Source organism: Cimex lectularius, unplaced genomic scaffold, assembly GCF_000648675.2.
Source record: "Cimex lectularius strain Harlan isolate CLEC.00 unplaced genomic scaffold, Clec_2.1 scaffold385, whole genome shotgun sequence".
Classification (NCBI taxonomy): Eukaryota; Metazoa; Arthropoda; class Insecta; order Hemiptera; family Cimicidae; genus Cimex; species Cimex lectularius.
Genome location: NW_019392918.1, coordinates 197,021 through 218,216, shown reverse-complemented (window position 1 = coordinate 218,216; position 21,196 = coordinate 197,021). Strand labels below are relative to the sequence as shown.

At 32.8% G+C, this 21,196-nt stretch overlaps 2 protein-coding genes across 5 annotated transcripts; both read left to right on the top strand.

Annotated features, from left to right (window-relative positions):
- Positions 1-215: 215 nt before the first annotated feature.
- On the top strand, positions 216-5,834 carry LOC106672707. The gene is made up of 10 exons (XM_014404344.2): positions 216-558; positions 2,894-3,416; positions 3,478-3,647; positions 3,708-3,798; positions 4,014-4,114; positions 4,710-4,929; positions 4,987-5,203; positions 5,265-5,419; positions 5,482-5,665; positions 5,730-5,834. The coding sequence occupies exons 1-10, from the start codon at positions 358-360 to the stop codon at positions 5,752-5,754; spliced, it is 1,887 nt and encodes a 628-aa protein (XP_014259830.1). The 5' UTR covers positions 216-357; the 3' UTR covers positions 5,755-5,834.
- A 1,470-nt stretch (positions 5,835-7,304) lies between these two features.
- LOC106672701 (RNA-binding protein lark-like) lies at positions 7,305-16,624 on the top strand. 4 transcript variants are annotated; one of them, XM_014404336.2, is made up of 8 exons: positions 7,305-7,480; positions 9,316-9,456; positions 11,265-11,501; positions 11,560-11,699; positions 12,548-12,595; positions 14,278-14,604; positions 14,662-14,709; positions 15,581-15,753. In XM_014404336.2, the coding sequence occupies exons 2-8, from the start codon at positions 9,316-9,318 to the stop codon at positions 15,672-15,674; spliced, it is 1,035 nt and encodes a 344-aa protein (XP_014259822.1). In that variant the 5' UTR covers positions 7,305-7,480; the 3' UTR covers positions 15,675-15,753. The 4 variants fall into 4 exon arrangements, with proteins under 4 accessions (XP_014259822.1, XP_014259823.1, XP_014259820.1 ...); XM_014404337.2 differs by lacking the exon at positions 15,581-15,753 and adding an exon at positions 16,287-16,624 and having other exon boundaries at positions 7,306-7,480; positions 14,275-14,604; XM_014404334.2 differs by having other exon boundaries at positions 7,307-7,480; positions 14,275-14,604.
- Positions 16,625-21,196: the final 4,572 nt, after the last annotated feature.

Genomic DNA, 21,196 nt, shown 5'->3' with positions numbered 1-21,196 from the left:
ATTAAAATTATTCTCCACCTTTTATTTTATAGTTAATTAAATAAATTGAATAATTGCTTATATTTTTAATTATAATTATTGTATTTTTTTAAATAAACAACTATTGCTAAATATAAATTTAACAATAATGAATTTTAAAATCTTATTGATTTAAATATTTGTAAAATAATAGATTAAATTTTAACTGAAATGTTTGGATTTGTTTAAAGTTGTGACGTTTTGTGTTGTTTGGCTTATCACACGTGGTCTTAGTGTGGCCTACGGGGAATTGATGTCTACAGTTTACAGTTACCCCTTGTAAGTTTCAGAGTTCAGAACTTCAGACTCAGTCACAGTTTTAAGCGAGAAAATTCTTCGATGGGCAAATCGTACAAGAAAAAGCTCAGGCAGGAGAGGGCCAAAGTGAAACTGAAGAAGTCTAAAGAAGCCAAGACGATACTGCCAAAAGGCCAGAATCTGACAGACACTAACTTCAAAGTGAAGAAGATAGTCATTAAAGATCAGATCAAAATCCATGACTCCAGCGAACTACTGTTCAGAAACAAATTGTCCGTTAAGGTATAGACTATATAGTTTCAAAAGTACCGTTTCTAGTGGTGGTAGAAAATGTAAGATCATTGAAACACCTGGGGTAATATTACACACACCACCAAACCTCGCCTGCTATCTATAAGATATGCCAGCACTATACTTCAGCATATTATATTGACTCATAGTCAAACAGTTCAGTAGTCTCTAGACAAAATTTAAGTAAACATAAAAAATACTATATCCACTTACAGGATGCCTGTAAGGTAATAAACCTATCACATGATCATTTTGATCTGGTACGTCCTCACTACTGGTCTTTAAGTTGCGTTTTGGCACTCTGTCGGTTTGTTATTATGTTCGTTTTCTCATTGTGAGATTTCCTCTCGAAACCAAAGGGGTGATGAACCTGCAACTGGCTCTTTTCAGATCATTCTGATCTGCTTGTGCCTGGCTTTATTTTGCTTTGTTAGACACTTTCCTATGTTTACCAACTGCATTTGTGTGCTTGCTTTATGGGTTTTTGCTATTTGGTTGCAGGAACTTCGCATATTCTCTTAATACATTACATAATTTTTTCGACCTGCAAATAATAATTTTTTACTTGTTATTATTTCTTTTTTTATATCCACCTTTTTCATTGAAATTTCAAGAGTGGATGGCTAAAATAAACTAAAATCCTGAACAATGTAATTGCAACAATAAATTGTGTTATGAGATTTCTTCTTGCGGTTCTGGAAATCCTTGTGGTGGACTTTTCAGACCTTTCAGATAGACTTTTCAGATGCATTTGATATTTCACCACATGTTTGTTTGATGTGTTTTGATATTTGATTACAGCTCCTCTTTGACCACACTATTGTATAATTTTTCTTTTGCCCACGAGATTTTTTTAATAACAATTATAATAGGAACTTGGTTGTTTACAATTGTTTTAGACTGCATGTCCTAACAGTTTTGGTCAGATGAGTTTCAGCTGCTTACCATCTTCATTACTGGGATGTCAATATGTACAATATAAATAATATGTGTGTATGATATGTGCTGTTGTAATTACTTTAATTTATTCTTGAGGCCTGCGGAGTGATTAATCAATAAATCAAATAACAGTTTGATCATTGCAGATTATTCCCGTTTGCCTACTCTTCTGTTTTAGTCTGTTAGCAATAAGACATATTTAGTAGTGAATTAGTAAAGTTTAAAGAAAGTGCACAGACCAACCACTAACATCCACCAACTTCAAGAGTCTTAATATCTTAAATAAATTATATCCTAAATATCTTAAAATAGTGTGAATATATATATATATNTCGCATAACACCTTGGATTTGGGCTGGAGAGTGGGACCAGGATAAGGTGTGGGGTGGGAAGAGGGGTAGGTGTTGGGTTTAGGATTAGGAGGTGTCAGGTCCAGCTCCTGTCCCTCCATACCCCTCTTTCCGTTTGTTAGTTAACAGGGTACACCCGCATAAGCTTCGTGAAGGTGGAAAGTCGGAGTTGGGTATTAGAGGCTATTGGAGGCGCATAGTACCCGTTCGTACCCCTATTTACTTAAGTAATTTTTTTCTTTGTTTTCTTAGCTTTGCTTTTATATTGTTATATTTTTTTATATATTGTATATTTCTTCATTTAAACAGTTTTATAAATTGGATTAATTCCATAAAATATATTATTATTATTTCCAGTCATTTTGATCTGTCAGATGGGTTTTGACTTTTTATGATTTTCAGTGGAGAATCATAAATGAAGGGTTTTAATTTATTGTAATTTGCCTTTCTCATACTGTGACCATGATTCTGTGGTTACTGAAGATGTACTGAAATGTGTCTAACAGTGTAAATTAATGAGAACCAGTGGACTAGAATAATCAGAGATGACCAGACTGAAGGTGCTGATTTCAAGGAGAAATCTCGGAACATTGAAACAAAATTAAAAAATTTAAAAATGATATATTTATGCATAGATGTATTTTTCTTTGTTTTTCCTTCTTGCAATGCTGCCTAACCACTATTGATATTGAAAAGCTGAAACAAATCTGACAGACTAAACTAGCAAAATTATTAATAATGATGACGCTTAAGACATTGCGAGTTTTCCTCATGTGGTCTATGGGGTGATGAAGTTGTACTTTTGTCATATACAAATATTTTTGCCTGTCTGCCTAAACTCGGTACTATGAACTGCTAGATATGTTTTAACCCATGACGAGAAGCCGAAACACATCTGACAGGCCTAAAAAGTGAGGATAGGTAGACCAAAAGATCAGAACCCAATAAACTTAAGAAAAAGTGTCACTTTCAGATTTAAGTTTATTTTCTCACAAAAAGTGTATGACTTCAAATGTGTTGTAATTTGTATTTTCCAGGAATTGATTTCTAGGCTAAGGCACCATAATGCGAGCATAAAAGTCGAAGCGCTTGAAGGCCTCAAACATCTAGTCACCATGATGCCTGCCGAGAAGTTTGACATGGAATTTATGGCACTGACCGAAGCGATCATGAAGCTTGTCTTGTCGGAATCGAGTGACGTTCGGAAGGGTGCGAATAAACTTCTTGGATTGGTTTTTTCCAAGTTGGGCATCAGCAATAGAATGACCGTGTACCACATGATCAACTCATACCTAATTTGTGGACTGACTCACATAGATAAAAATATACGCGAAGACTCTTTGCAATTCCTAGACACCTGTCTCAAATTCGGGTCGGAGCTGTTTGCAAACTATGCTTTTCAGGTTATATTTATCTTTCTGGATCTGGTGTCAGAAAGGTCGGAGGATTCTCGGACTCTTTTACTCAACCTCGACTCACGGAAAGGGTCCAAGGTGTGGAGAGCGAAGGTCTTACAACGAATTCTCATGCTGCTGTCAGTATTACTAAAGCATCATAAAGGTAAACATGTTTCTTTTTGCTTTTCCTCGATATCAGATTTAAAATATCAAATATTTTTCAGACTATAACAATACATGCGAAAAATTATCTATGAAAGTTCATCGGTCCATAACTGTCAAGGACATTAAGAGTAGCTGGATTCCTTTATTTACTCCAATCAACCTGCATTTTGATTCACCTCTATTAGGAAATATGCTGAATAAAAATGTTAATCAAGATGTTTCAGTTGAAGTATGTTTTTGTGTACTATATTTATGCTGTTTTGAGTCTCATTGAGTTGAATTTTTTCAGGAATTGTATGATGCAATTATCCCTGTGATCTTCCAAATGTTTGTTGAAATCTGTCCTCCCAGCAGCATCTGTAAATCTAAGAACGATTTAAGTAAGATTTTTCAATCACATTATTTTATTATAATTGTTTATTTACAAATAGTGTGCATTTAATTAGTTCTTAGTGTGATATAAGGCTATTAATTGTAATGATAGGCTTTGTTTTTTTTCTTTTTTCAACAATTTTTATATTAATAAATCATATTAAAAAAATTGCTTGAAATTAATAATTGAAGCCCATACTATAAGAGAGATTTCCCTTTTCAGCAAGTGTTTCCAATGAAGATGCAATATTTTTAAGAACAATTACACAAATATTTGACACTCTATGGACGATGTGCGAAAGGAATGATCTGTCTGGTCAACAGGTAAGTGTTTAACAAAGAACAATTTTGGTTTATTTGTAAATTTATAAAAACAATGCAGATAAATAAACAAATATATTGCACCTAGAGTAATCTGTAGTTTGGCCATTTCCAATCATTTTTGGTCTGCCAGGCGATCTACTGATAAAGATGGCTAGAAGCCGAAATAAGTCTGACAGACCAAAGCTGTCAGAAATTACCAAACTACAAAGACAGTGTAGTTATAAAAATTTAATATGAGTTTGTCTTTTCTCTGATGACGCAAAATATTAAAATAGTGTTTCAATTTAACCACCATTTATTAATATTTTTCTTTATTTGAAATTGTTAAAAAAAAGTCTACTTTCACCATGTCAGGAGTTCCACATTCGCTTCATATATAAATTAAAATATAGTATTTTGCTTTTTCTATTAAGCTATGATATTTATATAATAAATTCTTCCCACAAGCAAACAGGTTCTATTCAAAGTAAGCCACAATTGTGAAGTTATACTACGATCATGCTATTTTAAAAACTGTTCATGAAAATCAACTTGTAATTACATTATTTTTATCATTAATTAACAAATTGTTCCCTTATATTTTACTGTTACGCAGAACAAGGATCTGAAACTGAAATATGGCAGTCTCTTAGTGAAGAATTTGATAGAAGGAAGGTTCCCGTACTACATCAACATGAACCAGGCTCGAAATCCAAATTCCCAGTTCTTAGAGAATGCTGAATTATCTTGCTTTTCACAAAACCTCCTTTTGGCAAAGCATACATTTTTCTTTGGGAACTTACAACATTGGGACTTAGTGATACCTTATTTGAAAAGTATGATCACTTTCTTTGGTATCATTCTCAGATTTTTTTCAACCATTTTGTTTTTAGCACTTTTTCGAAACAATGATAAATTAACTCAGAATGATCTGGCTTCGTTTTCCACGTGTGTTGAAAACATTTGCAGGCAGAAAGACTGCAGCGAACTCAAGTTTTTCCTGTCAAAGACTGTTACTACTGCTATCCAGGGCAAGGATCCATTTTCCCCATATTGTTTCAAGATTCTTTGCTCTCTTGCTCTTGATCCAAGCTTGGTTTTTATTCATAAGTGAGTTTATAGCCTTATCAAATGAAATTTCAATTATCTAAAGTGTGATAAAAATTTACAGGGATGAAAACTTTATAACTTGGCTTGAAACACTTCCTGACAAATTGACAAAAAAGAAAGTCACCTCATTCCAGGTTGAAACTATCTGCAAGATCGCCGTTCGTAACTTTGAAGCGTTCACCCTCTCCCTTAGCGGGCTCATAGAAGTCATCTTAGGTATTTTGGTGTACAGTTGACATTTTCAGTTTAAAGTTACGAACTTTTGAAATTTTTTACAGATAATCTACAAAAGCTGGAAATTGTGGGACATCCACAAGATTCAAAACTGCATGAAAAGGTGGCCAGCCTTTTATACTGGGTGGATTGGGATGACGAGTTAGCGACCGAATTGAAACATGCTGTTGAGAAAAATTACTGGGGAGATTCAATAACAAATTACATAAAAGGATTAATTATTTTAAAGTTAGTGAAGATTGCTTTCCAAAATTTTTTGTAAACAAATTAATTTTTTTTTTTTAATTTTTAGAGAAAGAAAACTGGCTGATTATTAGGAGAGAGAATATGGCAATATTAAAATATTATTCTTGTACTGTAAATAAAATTAAATTTCGTAAAAAAAAATAGTTTGTAGATTTTACAGATTATTAGTGAAATTTTCTTAACCCTTTCTTTGGATATTCACCACGTCTAACATTTTGACCAAAGCATAAAAATAAAATAATGACATGAATTATGTGTATAAACCATAAAATACTGGTTTAAAAAAAAACTTTTGGGGTAAACTAACAGTAACTTTTAAGAGATACTTGTGGTTGCAATGGTTAAGGCATTGACACAATGATTCATCATTGAAAGGGTCCTAGGTTCAAATCTCAGCGGCACTGAATTTGTTCACATGAAATAACCTGCAATTAATATAATAATAAAAAAATTAGCTTTTTGCTTAATATTTGTAAGAGTCAAGTGGACCACGAACTTATAAGAGTATTGTTACACAGTTGGTGTTCTCTTTGAGAAACCTGAACATGAGACATCTCTTCTGAAAAAAGAAAAAACAATTCAATAAAATTTTACTGATTAAAAAGACGAATTTATAGTCTGAGAAGTTTGTTTTTAAAAATCTTTAATCTTTAGAAACATTGTTTTCCTTTGTGATATATCTTGAGCTAGTAAACACCTTAGTTATCAAGATAAACACAAAGAACAGGAATTTTTTAATGTTTTATTCAATGTAAAATTAAGCTCATAGACCCCATAGTTTTCAATATAAATGCTAATTAGAAATAATATAAAGTTAAATGTGGAAGTATATACATATACATGTACAGAAGTGCAAAGTAAATGTTATATGAAAAACATTTTATTTTTTTAAAAACAATGAAAAAAATTAACTTAAATTATACATAATAAATGAAGATTTAACGAGTCTGCACTCTTGACTGTAGAATGAAGAAAAAGACGAATTAAAAATTGTAAGATTTGAAAGTTATTGGTTGAATGCATCATTCTGTCAATGAGAGTATTTTTTATTATAGTTTTAAATGGGCATACTTTTATTATAGTTGCAAATAGCTGTTCTTATTGAATGGGAAAGAATTCATCAGGATTTTATCAGAAATCTTTTCCAAGGAATGCAAAGATATTTGATGGACATGATGTGTGCCAGAGACGAAAAAGTTGTTTATTTTTTTTCTCAATATTTTTTTTTTTTTTTATAATTAGATAAATTTTCTTTTTAAATGCCTTTTTTTTACAAGTCTATTTTTGGTATGTAAAATATGAATAAACCTAAATACATTAAAATTTAAAGATGGTGAATTAATTTTGTCCATCTATGTATAATTACTTACCTACATTTTAATTATATTTTGCATTTACTTTGTTTTTCTGGTATTAGACTTCTAATCCTGTGTTTGTAATAAATAAATATTATGTGTTATTATCTCGAAAGAAACTAACAAATAAAAACATTGAATAAACATTACTTCAAAAACTAAAATAAAATGGAATTATTGCTATATTTTAGTGGTTGGAAACAAAAATCAAATTCTTTTGGAGGGGGACGCGCGAAAAGGTAGCAGTCTGTGAGGATGTACGATTGAGGAGGCAGACTGTGATCGGCTGTATCGTGTTATTTTATCGTCCAGGAACCGGCGTCACCATTTTGTTTTCAACTTTTCCTTTTCTTTCCTCACTTCTGTGATAAAATAAAAAGTGACAGGATTTCAAAAACCCGCATCGCCGGCCCTCACCGTCGTCTCGCAGCGTAACGCCAAAGTAAGTCCTCTCTGTGAAAACAATTCGAATTTATCCGATCCACGAACTCGCCGGTCCTTGTTATCGATTGCCGGCTTTAAATTTATACTCCTCTCATTGTTTTTTTTATCTGAGATATTTAAAATCCTTGTGAGAATATTTTAATAATAAAAAGGTCAATTACGTCTCAACCGAAACTGTTTCTCATCTATAAAAAAAAAAAGGAATATAACTCAAGATATTCGTCTAAAACGGGAAACCTGAAAACTCCTGGTTATTTATAACAATTTCTCGTCAAACCCTCCTTGTTATTTGTTAAAATTATTTATTAATTCGCCCAAACCCCGAGAAATATCGAGTACTCGGTGGGTGTGGATGTGACCATACTTTTATTTTTGTGTTTATGTTAATTTATAAGAATGGATGTAATTTATTAATGTGAAAGGATGAGGTAGCTTAACCCCGTCCCTAGGAATATCGAGTACTCTGTGGCAAGTGTGTGACCACTGGAGAGTAAAAGTAAGTATTTGGACTTTCACACGGCAGGGTTGTCACTCCATGCTTCTGACCCTAGTGTCTTCACTAGGGAGTTTCCTACCCAGTTATATGTCTGGGTTGCTAGTATCCCTTGTAGCTACCCAGGAGATCGTCGCTTCCATACCAACGGGGGTTAGGCTTTGATGGGGGCTATTGACAGCTAGGTCATTTCAATCCCAAACCCATACAAACTATAATCTAGCCTAAAAGGATGTTTAGATCTGACGCTTGTATCCAGAAATATATGTCAAGTGCTTCAACTGTTGACATTGATAGAAATTATCAAAAATTTATGTAGTATGATAGTTCTCAATACTTTATATATATATATATATATACGGAGTGTCCCAGTTCCTTCTGACGAAACTCAGGAAATCGATTCTACTCTTCGTTTGGAGCAAAAAATGCCCAGGAGAAAATTATCAGAAAGTTCTCTATTTTTAAGATATTCGTCAATTAGGTTTTTTCAACTTTTCACTACCTTACCACAAAAAAACGCTTACAACTTCCAAAATGTTGAGACTACAACAAATCCAATTACACCATTTAAATTTTGTAATTTTGACATGTTCCAACTGATATTGGCTAACATTTTATGTCATTCAGATTATTGCAAAAAGAAGTATCTTACAGTAAATTTAGTGTTCTTTCAAATGGTGTAATTGGATTTGTTGTAGTCTCAACATTTTGGAAGTTGTAAGCGTTTTTATGTGGTAAGGTAGTGAAAAGTTGAAAAAACCTAAATTGACGAATATCTTCAAAATAGAGAAGTTTCCGAAAATTTTCTCCTGCATTTTTTGCTCCAAAGGAAGAGTAGAATCGATTCCCTGAGTTTCGTCAGAAGGAACTGGGATATCCTGTATTTATATTATTATTATTTTTTTATTTTTGTATTTATTTATTTATTTTTTTTTTTAATTTTTTTTTTTCCAGCGCATCCAACAGCTAGGTCATTTCAGCCCCGAGCATAAGTAAAATACTGCAACACACACTCAATACACAATCACACCAATAAATACATTCACACCTATATACATTGAAACTCATTCTGTTTGGTAGATGGAGTAACATGCAGAGGGATGGTGATGGCCTAGCTGTTTGTCAGGCCATAAACCTCCCACTTTATATGTGGGTGGGTGCGCGCACGCGTGTGGGTGCATGCATGCGTGTGTGTGTGTGTGTGTGTGTGTGTGTGTGTCTAGTTGATTTGTTTTTCAACATATATGTTTATATATATAAACATATATGTTTATATATATATATAATCTTTAATAGTTCTCATGCAATAACTCAGTTTTAATTGTGTTCACTGATTGCAGATGCCGGTGAGCAGCGTCTGTACGTTCAAGATATTCATTGGGAATCTTACCGACAGCATAAAGACCGAACACATAAAACCACTTTTTGAAAAATATGGGAAGGTTGTTGAATGTGACGTCGTTAAAAATTATGGATTTGTGGTGAGTATTTTAAATATTGGGTGTGTGAATGGGAGTATACGTTTCGACCAGTGGGCCTGGCATGATGATTCATTTCGACCAAAAAGTTCGCTCTGTTTCAACATAGGAAGTTTTTGAAAGGTTTTGACCCAGTACAGCACCTACCATAGTAACTATATGTGAATTTATCATGATGTAGAGAAATTCACATTAGCAAATCATTAGATTGTTGTGAGTCCTTAACCTTCCCTACTGATTACAAGATCCATTATTGATCGCAAAGATGCACGGATGTACACAGAATACAGACATACAGTTCACAAAGACTATTGCACAGAAACTGGTGAAGAGCAGCTGACTGAAAGATCACACCTATATAATGGATCTGTAATGGTGGAAGGTAAGGTTGGGACATTCAGGACTTTATTTTAACAAGAGGACTTGCAACAACCAAAACCAAGTTTTGATACAAAGTTTAATTCCAGTACCTAATAAATATAAAATAAAGTCTACCACAAGTGAATACCGTCTACACAGTCTACCTACCCCCTAACTACCCCTACCCCACAGTGAATTGAAAGGAGGGTAAATCTGACGCTAGGAAGAATTAATGAAAAATCCTCGCCTGTATTGTCGTTTATCCTCCGACCTTTGCTCAATTTAGGCCTTAACCTTTCAATCGTAAATAAATTGTTATAACAAGCTGGGAAAGTACAACAAACAAGAAGGCTACAGTGCTTGGGGAACAAACCCTCACTTCTTAGTATCCATCATCACCTCCTGCTACCCCTGTTAGCTCTAGAGTGAGAAAAGCCCAATTGAAAGAGATTGTTTTATATAAATGATAAATAGTGAAGTGAGTATGTTGTTCAATCTTTTTAAAATGAGAGATTGTTTTGTTGTTATTTTTATTTATATACGCTCAGTTACATGAACTTGTGTACATACACATGCAGAATTGCGCCTATGATTTTTCCTAGAATCACACACTTTGGTGTTGACCTTGGTCCATACCACCATCGTATGGCTCAAGGGACACTCGACAAGTCTTTTAGCCCCTGCTTTGGGGCTTTGACCCAAAAGTAAGGGTCTATGTGTCAACCATATATGGACAATTTTGAGTCGGATTAGGATGACCCTTCTGTGGTTTAGATTCTCTGTGAGCCACATACTAATTGTGTTCTTGACTCACAAGAGCTTCTCAGACAACCTTGTCTACTGACCACCTTTTCTTTACCATTTTATTTATTTTTAAATAAAAGGTTAGTTTATTTCAAAAACATTTTTCTTTTTTTCTTTACGTTTTGGGCTGTTAATCACCCATCATCAGAAAAACCCTAGCAGTCTTACTTACTCTCCCATAGCAGTTTTATGATGTAATATACCTTCAATTGTCTCTCCTCAAAATAGGGCAATTTTTAGAGAAAGTGAGAAGACAAGGCCGACCAAGGGTTTCCTGAAGATGGCGAGAAAAAGCCTGAAATGTAGAGGATTTTTTTTTTTAAATAAACAAACCTTTAAAAAAAAAATTAAAAAAAAATGCTTGGAGAAACCATATTTAAAATCTCTTTTTAGGAAAAGGAAAAAGGAAACAATTGTGTATAGTTTTCATATGCATTTGGCTTGAAAAGAGATTGTTAAGAAAGGGGTAACTGATCCCAAAAGTCAAGTTTAGAATAAACTGTGGCATGTGCGACATGTGGACTGTGTAAAGAAAGTTTAAAAATTCAAACTTTTTAATTATGTAACAAATATGTTAAATCTTGTTTTGTCCAATAAGGGCCTATGTAACCAGAGTTCCTTACACCCTTTTTCCTGATTTATTCCAGCATATGGAAAATGAAGAGGCAGGTAGAGCAGCAATACAGAATTTGAACGGATCCATTGTCAATGATCAGCAGATGAAAGTAGAAGCAGCTACAAGTCGTAAAGGACCCAACACACCGACGACAAAGATATTTGTCGGCAACCTTAAAGAGGGTGTCAAAGCCTCTCAAGTCCGTGCCCTCTTCTCAAAATTTGGCACTGTCGTAGAATGTGACATTGTGAGGAATTATGGTTTTGTGGTAAGTTGTCATAAGAGTGTAATCGTATGACCTCTTACATTTGATTTCTTTCATCAAGCACATTTCATCTTCTGATGTTAACAACGTTATAAAAGAGCTCAATGGATATGATCTGGAAGGACAGCCAATCAAGGTTCAGGTTTCAACCAGCAGAGTCAGACAAAAACCAGGAATGGGCGATCCAGAACAGTGCTACAGGTTGGATTTAATATGTATCTTTCAAATCAATGCCATTTTATATATATGCCACACTAATTTTACTGTTTGATTATTATAGGTTGATAAAATGTATCTTTATCTTTGCATTCACTTAAATAAGACTAACGAAAACATTGCAAAACCCTGGGGGTTGATAAGATCTATACTGTAAATCCCCTTTAAAAATAAATACATAATAAAATAAATAAATAAAAATTTAAAAAAAACTTAAACCAACTGTTGAAGATAGCAACATATAGAGTGGTCAAGCTACTTTATTGGTTAAACTGGTGCTGATTTTTACTAAACATTTTGCTCTCTTATTATACTGTCCATTAAAAAAAAAGTTTTTTTAGCTTCAGTTATTCATTAAACAATAGGTTTATACATGGTAAAATTGGGAGAGAGAGTGTTTGGTTGAGAGAAATTGGCCAAAGAGGTAGGTTGCGATTGAAAGCTTATTAAAATTTCATTTGCGATTGGCGAATCTAAATCCCAAACATCTTTTTATCTACAAAATGAGTAATAACAGTAGAAATGATGAATGATGGAATGAGTGTTGTGTTCAATCCTTTTTAAAAAAGATAGTTCCTACTCACAGTAAGTTGTTTTGGAATGTCGCGTTGGCAGGGGTATCGGCGGGTTCACTTTTGCAATTCATGAGAGACGTGGTTGTAGAAATCCTTCAACCTCATGATGAACTAAGGGCTTAAAATCCGGACGTTGGAAAACAACTTACTGTATAAAAAGGCAGTGCAAGATCTAAATAAAGTTTAATTTTGAAATTATTATAAAACAAACATTCAGGTTTTATCATTTTTTTAAACAAAATAACTTTATGCTTGTAGGTGCGGCCGAGGTGGTCACTGGTCCAAGGAGTGTCCCAAATCTGCAGGGTAATTACTTTAAATAAATCAAATATCAGATCCTGAAATATGTCTTGTCAGTTTTGGCACAGCGATTTGTTCACAATGTTACAATGTAGTCAAGAACTTTTGCAGGTCGAATCAACGTCGTCTTGTTGTAACTAAAAAATTAACACTTTCGTTATGTATGTCGTTTAAGAACGATGAAGCAAGTCTCCATATGGAAGTGTTGTTCCAGAATGACAATGCTCTGCCTTTAAAAATCCCACATTTTTGTAGTGATTAGTATTACAAATTGTCGCTGTAGTGAAAGTGTTAAATGTGCAATTGTTTCCATATAAATGTAACACGTTTAGGGTAGGAGCCTCCAGCAAGGCAATTTTTTCCCTTAGTAAATAGTCTTAAAATTAATTATAAAATGGTATATATATAAATTTATATCTTTCATCTAAATTAGCATTTCCACCACCTAAGATGACATATAAGTTATGCAACCTACTTAACAACTAGTTTCCAATTACCCATTTTGTTTTTTTATTTTTAATGGTTATTATTTTTTGTTTTATAATTCAGCAACTTTAACAAGTAAAAGTTTTAAAAGGGAGTAAGTTTGAAATTTCTTATTAAAAACCAAAAAACAGACAGTTTCATAAAAAAGCCACTTAGGGATGGTTAATTTTAGTTGGTTTAACTGTTATACATTTAACTAAAATTATTAACAAAATATAATTACAAAAATAATCTATGTAGAATGGAGCTCTTTGAAGCACTGTGAATCAGTATAATTTTTCCGTCACATGCTGTCCAGTAGAAGCATGTTCTCACTTTCTTACCTTGCCCATCAACTCTTATGCTGCAATTTACACAAGTATTTTGTCCTTTTTGTCCCCCAGACATTGAAAGTAGAGGAGTAGGAAAATGAACTACAAGAGGACAAAGCTCTCTACGGATGTCATGTCATGTCACAATTAAAAAAAAAAAAAAAACAAGAAGCTATCCACGAGCAGCGTATGGTAGAGGTGAAAGGTCAACGTTTTGTACTGTACTACTGTACTTAACAAAAACTAATGTACAAAATTGAAAACCTAAAAATTGATGTGACTGTGATTATAATAACCAATTTTTTTAATTAATAGATTACTTACAATTTAAAGGAAGAAAATAATAAATTTTTAAACTTTTGGCGATTTTTCTGCAGAAAACCTCAAAATTATTTAGCATTTAATAGTCTATCCTTTAACACCTTTCAAAAGCAAAAAAGGTGTTAATTTTCTCAGGAATCAGTGGAGCTACACTTAAATGACACATCGCATATCATTTTAAAGTTGGTTTCACACAGAATGTAAAAACTGATTCAAATAGGGGAATAATAGCCAATAGAAAACTGTATGTCTGAACAATGGCATGGATCTCAAATAAGATCTGCTCCCCTGCATGCATTAAAAGAAAATGAAATATTTTACAATCCAAAGTACATCTTTAAACTCGTTTAAATGACAGACACAAGAGTACACTATGTAGGCTGAAAAAAAAGTCTGGCCAAAATGGCTTTAAAACCCACTTTAAAAAATTAACAGAAGACTAACCCAAACCATTGTAAACTATTTTAGTTTTTCAATCATTTCTGTAAGAATAAACAATTACTGGACTTGTGACAGGATCTGGTATAATTTGCATTTTTGTCAGATATTGATTATCCCGTGTTTCAGAAGACCTATGGGCCCAGATAGAGGTTTCCGAGATAGGCTGTTCGGGGGTCCGAGAGACCCTTATCCAATTCCACCACCACCACCTCCGTTCTTTAGAGACAGATTACTGTCAGACCATCTGAAGGATGATTACTATTTTGGTAGTTACGATAGGAGGTTTGATGACTTTGACAGATATGGACCACTTCCACGTAGTGAGACAAGGAGTCGGGAATACACCAGGGGACGGGATTCCTTGACTGCCTTGACTAGATCCACCACCGGTAGCTATGAAAGAAGTGATTATGAAATTTTTAGCAGGAGGTCACCAGATCCTAGTACACATTTCAGGTAAAGTTTCAATCTAAAATTGTTTTTATTTTCATACTGATTCACTTGATTTTACAGGAGAAGCTACAGTGACTATGGTTTTGATAGCTATGACAGTCATTCAAGGTAAGTCAATTTAATTGTTTGAAATCAATCCACTGTCTCCCAAATCGTTTTAAATTGTTTAAATTTTTTCTTTCTTATTTCTTCTCCTCGTCGCTTATACTGATTTAAACAGAAATAAATTAACAATTACATAAAATCGCTCAAAAGTATGAATTTATAACATGTATGAATTTTATTATAGATAGAGCCCATTCCTAAAGTGTCAAAACATTTCTACAAAAAATTGCTTTTATTGATTTAATTAATTAAAAAAATATATTACAACACAAAACAAAAATTATTTAACATTTTATTTAAATAGTGTCTTCTTCCAAATTTGCACTTTGCAAATGATAAAATTAACAGATTTACTTTTTACTCTTTATCTTTTCACTGTTGAACCGCCCTTGATCATGGTTCACATTTTTTTCACCTTCCAAATGCATTTTGCCAGTTCAAAAACATTCTCTTAGCAAAATGTTGAAACAAGCAGCAAGATGATCAGGGACGATGAAACTGCGGTCAAATGTTCAACTCAGTCCAACTGTCAAAACTTCACGATTATTTTTCAACTTAAAACAACTATTTTTAACTTACTAATTCTTTTAATTATAAAGACTGATCTTTTAAAATTAAGTGCAACTGATAAAATTGATTTTTGGTCAGATTTTTTACTTTGAAAAGTTTTGTAATGGGTCCTTTTATTACAATATGCAATTTAGGTAAAAATCGAAGAGTAAAAGTAAAATTTGATTTGAAAAAGAATTTGTAAAAGTAAAAACTGCGATTCTAGCTCTGCTAAAAGGTGCCGTCACCCCAGTAGAAAAATCATTAGTTCAATAATTTCCTAACGAGAGATATATGTTTACATCGTTTATTTACTTCTGTTCAGAATGGGACCTCGTGGTGCTTCGCCGCGCCGTTACTCCCCTTACTGGAAGCTCAGTTCTCGTGATGACAGCCTCCCGGCATCTCGGCGGAATTAAATCTTATCATCCATTCTCTTAACCATGCGATGTATTAATTTCTATGTTTAGCCCGATAGAATAAACTTGATCATTTATATAATTTCTTTATATTAAACCTAGACATGGCAAGAATGCCAGTGCATTTTTCGTGTTTCGTGTTAATGACTTTATGTAAATATTTACATATTTTTACATTGCTTACTAACATGACAGGATTTTTTGTTTTCTTAATAAAAAAAAATATCGAGATAATTTTTGTAATGTCATGTTTTCATCATAAAAATAAATTTGATTTTACAAAAATTCCGTGTCTCCTATTATAATTACCCTCGTTTGGTGGATCAAGAAGCACCCCGAGATCGGATCGAGTTCACCCGTGTTCTGGAACCCTTCGGCCCGGTAATACGAATTTTCGCCACAGCCGTCACCACCTTCTTCGACTTCGAATCGCCGGCTCAAGGTAGGCAACTTTCGCTTGAATCGCTCAGACGTTCGTGACAGCGGGGTAATAGCAATTTATTACGGTCCCTGTATCGTGTTGCTGTCGAGGCGTAGCCCTATAACGCGATAGCTTAAATATTATGTAATTAAATGTAAAACAATATCCTCTGAGGGAATTTGATGTTTCAGTGGTTAGAACAACTGCCTCCTAATTGCCTTGTAGATTCTAACACCGACGCTCAGCCTCATGGCCCCTTTCCACCACCAAATATGTTTCCCCGGTACACATTTTCAGGTTAGTTATTTTTATTTTTCTTCTTTATTTATTTTCTTGTGTTTTCTTTTATTTCTTGTGAAAGTAAGTCTTCTAAGTGCATGTTATTACTACGTGAAATATATTTATCTGCCTCGGTCTCATGTCAAAATTCATCCTGGTGGGGGAGGTGTTTTATATATTTTTTCCTGATGCATGTAAGCGTAATGTTAATAATTAGATATTGTTCAATTCTAAATTATTTATATTTGCAATGAATTAAATTTAAATTTACCATTCATATATAGAAATAAATTTTATAAGCATAGGAGTATTAAATATTCATTATTTCTGATTGTTTGAAAAGTTAATAGAATCAAATTTAATGATTTATTAATATTAATTTACTATTTTAACCACTCAACACAAAAACCAGACACTCGTATTTTGTTGTTTATTTCAAACAATATGTATTTTTATCATTATATTAATTACAACATTTTTATTTTAATGTAAACCTAATTAAACAAGATCAGTTCAGGGCTCAAAGTGTTTGTCTTCTGTGTAATTGTGCCATTTTTATGTGTCGTGTTGAGAGTGCCTTATAAATGGGCTTTTTTTTTCAAAAACACTGGCTCCCCGATGGTTGATATAACCTCTGCTGTTGTGAACCTTCATAAAAAATATAAAAAACATATTACTTCTTTTGGCCTTGTGTAGGGCCTTAAGTCTCCTAGACATTGAGTAAATAATTGATCAGATTTCGTCTTGAGTAACAGAATCCTATTCTGCATCAAGAGCAATTGTAGAGCATTATCATACATTCATATGAAGTTGTCCCCAATAAATGGATCAAATGGGACCACAGCTTCCAGAAAAACTTCCTCAATGTACCTTAGTGCAGCCAAAGATCCATTCTGTTGGTAATCAGTTCAGTACATATATGAACATTAATTCCACCCTATACTAACTGTCTTTTTAAAGGCTGTGATTACATGGAACATGAAGCAAATTTCCACACATGGCCATAGCCATCTGATTATCATGGTCACCTTTCTACTTGATGCCTCTCCAGGAATAGAGACTAAGTATTTACTTTGGTGATTGATCAGTCATCTCAGTTTAAATATTTTTCTTTTCATTAGATAGATTGGGGGTGAGGCCTCATCTCCAATCTACCTAATGTAAAGAAAAATATTTAAGTAGAGATTAGACTATTCTCACAAAGCCTTCTGATGACTGTTTTAGAGCTCATCCTTACATTTTGGATCATTTGGAGTTGACTACCTATCAAGGAAGCTGTAGTTTCGTAGTGTGGTAAGAATAATAAAATGGTCGTCTCTTGCCATCATACATTGTGGTCAACCACTACCTTCTCTTCAATCGAGACCTCTAGTGGCCCATAAACAAATAAATACAAGTATCCAGTTTTTGTCTTCGAATGTATTTTATTACCGAAGAAAGAAATGATAAAATCTGTGAATATCAGAGCTGGCGGTATTATAGTTTAATAAATTATGCAAATATGCTGGCAAATAAGTAGAAAAACTAAGATTATTGAGATCTGGGAGAAGACAAACCTGTTTCATTGTCTCAGATCATCCTGATCTGCCTACCCTTGCCAATTTGGTCTGATGTATGCAATTTAATTGTTTACAAATGTGCAAAATTAGATTGCATTTGGTTGCAAAAAAGGCAAACCAGCAGGGTTAGGCAGATTGTTGTGAGTGGAAAGGCCAAAATAATTTATTTTCTTATGTTTACATGCATTTCATTGGAAAAGCTAAACTTGGCTTAAAAAAAATTCAATTGTGGACAACAAGATTGGAAGGCAAAGCAATGAGTATGTATTATGAACTAGGATTAGAAATTTTGTGTAAGAACATATATTAAATACTGGTAAATAAAAGCACCAAGGGCGTGCACTCGTATTTACCATGCTGGTGGTTCTGGATTCAAATCTCAACAAAGCTCATGTACTTTTATTTGAAAATAATTAGGAAAAAGTATTGTCAAGAGGTTCTGACCCCTTGCCATGATTATCAATGCATAATTAGACATTAAACCCTCATGATTAACATTGTCTGCAGTAATGGAGTTTTTCCTCCCCTTTTCTCTGAACATATTTAATCCCTTTTTTATTTCATTTATTATAGAAATAGTTGTCATTTTACATAGAATTTGAGCTATCTCTCTCCATTACAGTTTCATAAAAGTAAGTATTGGGAGTCAATTTATCATAACTTATTAAAATTGCATAGATTGGTGTATCTATAATAAAATATTTGACTTTCATTTGCAAAAATAACAATTACAAGTGCTAAGTATTTAATATTAATGTTTGACACTGATTAGATGTATTTAGAGGAATCCACAACCTTTGTTGCTCTCCCTATATTGAGAAGTGCAATTTTATAATTAAAATGCATTTTAATGGCTAAATTATATTTGTATCAAATAGAAATGCTTGATTTTTTTTCATATTTTACTTTCTCATTCTAAGGGTTTATAATATTCATTAGTTTTGATTTGCTTAGCACTTTCTTTGAGATAATTTATATTGCAGTCATGGCTCAGTATGCTGGTAGTGGGTACATAATCTGGTTAATAATAAAACACACCTTGTTTTTGTTCAGTATTATTTCCACTCTTTAATTTTAACCAAATTTTTGCTGCATTTTTCTTCTCTTTTTTCATTCGAAGTAGATGTATAAATGTTAATATTTTATTTTCAGGATTCTGATTATATTTAGACTAATATATTAATCTGTTTTATTTACATTTGTATTTACTTTAATGGTAATAAATCATCTACAAAAACATTTGTTTGCTTATCCCAAAAACTAAATATCCTAAATATTCCTTGTACCAATAGTTTAATCAAATACTTCAATATGGTAGTCAACAAGGCCGAGTGGTTGGTGTCTGACCATTCTAGCATTTTTGGGTTCAAATCCTGGTGTAACACATTGATTTTTAATTGAAAATAGTATTAAATATGTTTTGTTAAGTGGTTATATACGAATGGCAAAAAAAAAAAAAAAAAAAAAAAGTTCAACCATTGAAACCTGGGGAATTAAATTTCATTAGAGCCTAAATTCACCAACTAATCGGTGTGATATAGGTACAGAATGGGAGATACAATAGATCTCAAAAGGCACATTATATTGCTCTCTACACTCTAAACATCTTAGTTGATTAGAAATAAATATTCGTTGTTATTAGAAAAATAAATGTATTTTATGATTTAATGTAGTAGAGTGAAAGTATAGTTTCGAGTGTAGCAATGGTTTTATTTTCTTCCAAGTCAATTTAAAGTTTACTAGTGTTAAAAATGCCGCAATTTAATTTACTTATTGTAAAGAAATATTGTTAAAACGCGCACATACAGATTTCACATGATAATAAAAAAAAAATAAAACAAAGAAAGAAAATGACAGGGAATATGAGCAAGAGTAAGGGAAAAAGAACTATGGAACGACATTCTGAAAAAGAAAGAAAATGTTTAGGGGATGGGATGGGGTTCCCTAAGAGAATGTTTGTGAGTAGGAATGAGAGAAAAAAGCTACAGAGCAATATATTTTGAAAGAGAATGTGAGCAAGAGTAAAGGAAAAAAAACAACGATATATTGAGGGGTACATTTGGAAGTTTACTAGTGTTAAAATACTGTAATTTAATTAAATTATTATAAAGAAATGTTAAAATGTGTGCATACAATTCCAGATTGCACATGGCAATAAAAAGTTTAAAAAGATGGAAAGAAAAAGGGAGGGAAAGTTCATGAGCAAGAAAAAAAGCTATGGAATGATTTATTTTGAAAGAGAATGTTTATGAGTAGGAATAAAAGAAAGCTGCTATAGAACAATATATTTGGAAAGAGAATATGAGCAAGAGTAAGGGAAAAAAGAACAACAGAAAAATATATTGAGAGATAAAATTAGAAGTTTACAAGTGTTAAAAACGCTGTAATTTAATTTAATTATTATGAAGAAATGTTATAAAATGTGTGCATACAATTCCAGATTGCACATGATAATAAAAAGTTTTAAAAAATTGAAAGAAAGAAAAAGGCAGAGAATGTTCGTGTGTAGGAATGATGGAAAAAGAGCTATAGAACGATATATTGTGAAAAAGAATGAGAATGTTTGTAAGCATTAATGGTAGAAAAAAAGCTTCGGAACTATATATTGTGAAAAAGAAAGAGAACGTTCGTGAGCAGGAATTAGAGAAAAAGAGTTCCAGAACGATATATTTTGAAAGAGAATAGGAGCAAGAGAAAAGGAAAATAGAACTATAGAAGAATATGTCGAGAGGTAAATTTAGAAGTTTACTAGTGTTAAAAACGCTGCAATTTAATTTAATTATTATAAAGAAATGTTAAATTGTGCGCATACAATTCCAGATTGCGCATGATAATAAAAAGTAAAAAAAGTGCAATAAAAAGAAAAAGTGAACGGTCGAGAAAGGAAATAAACGTAGCGTATGGCGTAGTATCGATGATTTCAAGGTTAGACCCGTCTTCTATATTGAGGTTTTTATTCTTTAAAAATAAAATTTTGTTTTAAAAATATATATGTTTTTCTTGTTTATATGTTCTGGTAGTATTATGAAAGTAATTATTTTTAATTGATGTATATATGCAAAAGTGATGTTCGGTGGTCAGTCACCATCTTCAGTTTTCCGATTGAAAATAAATTTTAAATAATTAATTGTGTAGAGAATTTAATATTTTGGGTGTTTTTAAAAGGAAAATAGCTTGGAAAATGTATATTTTGTGTTTGGAGAATGTTGTGGGGCGGATCGTCTAGGTCGTGGACGTGTCCTGCGGGGCCCCCACTCGTCGCC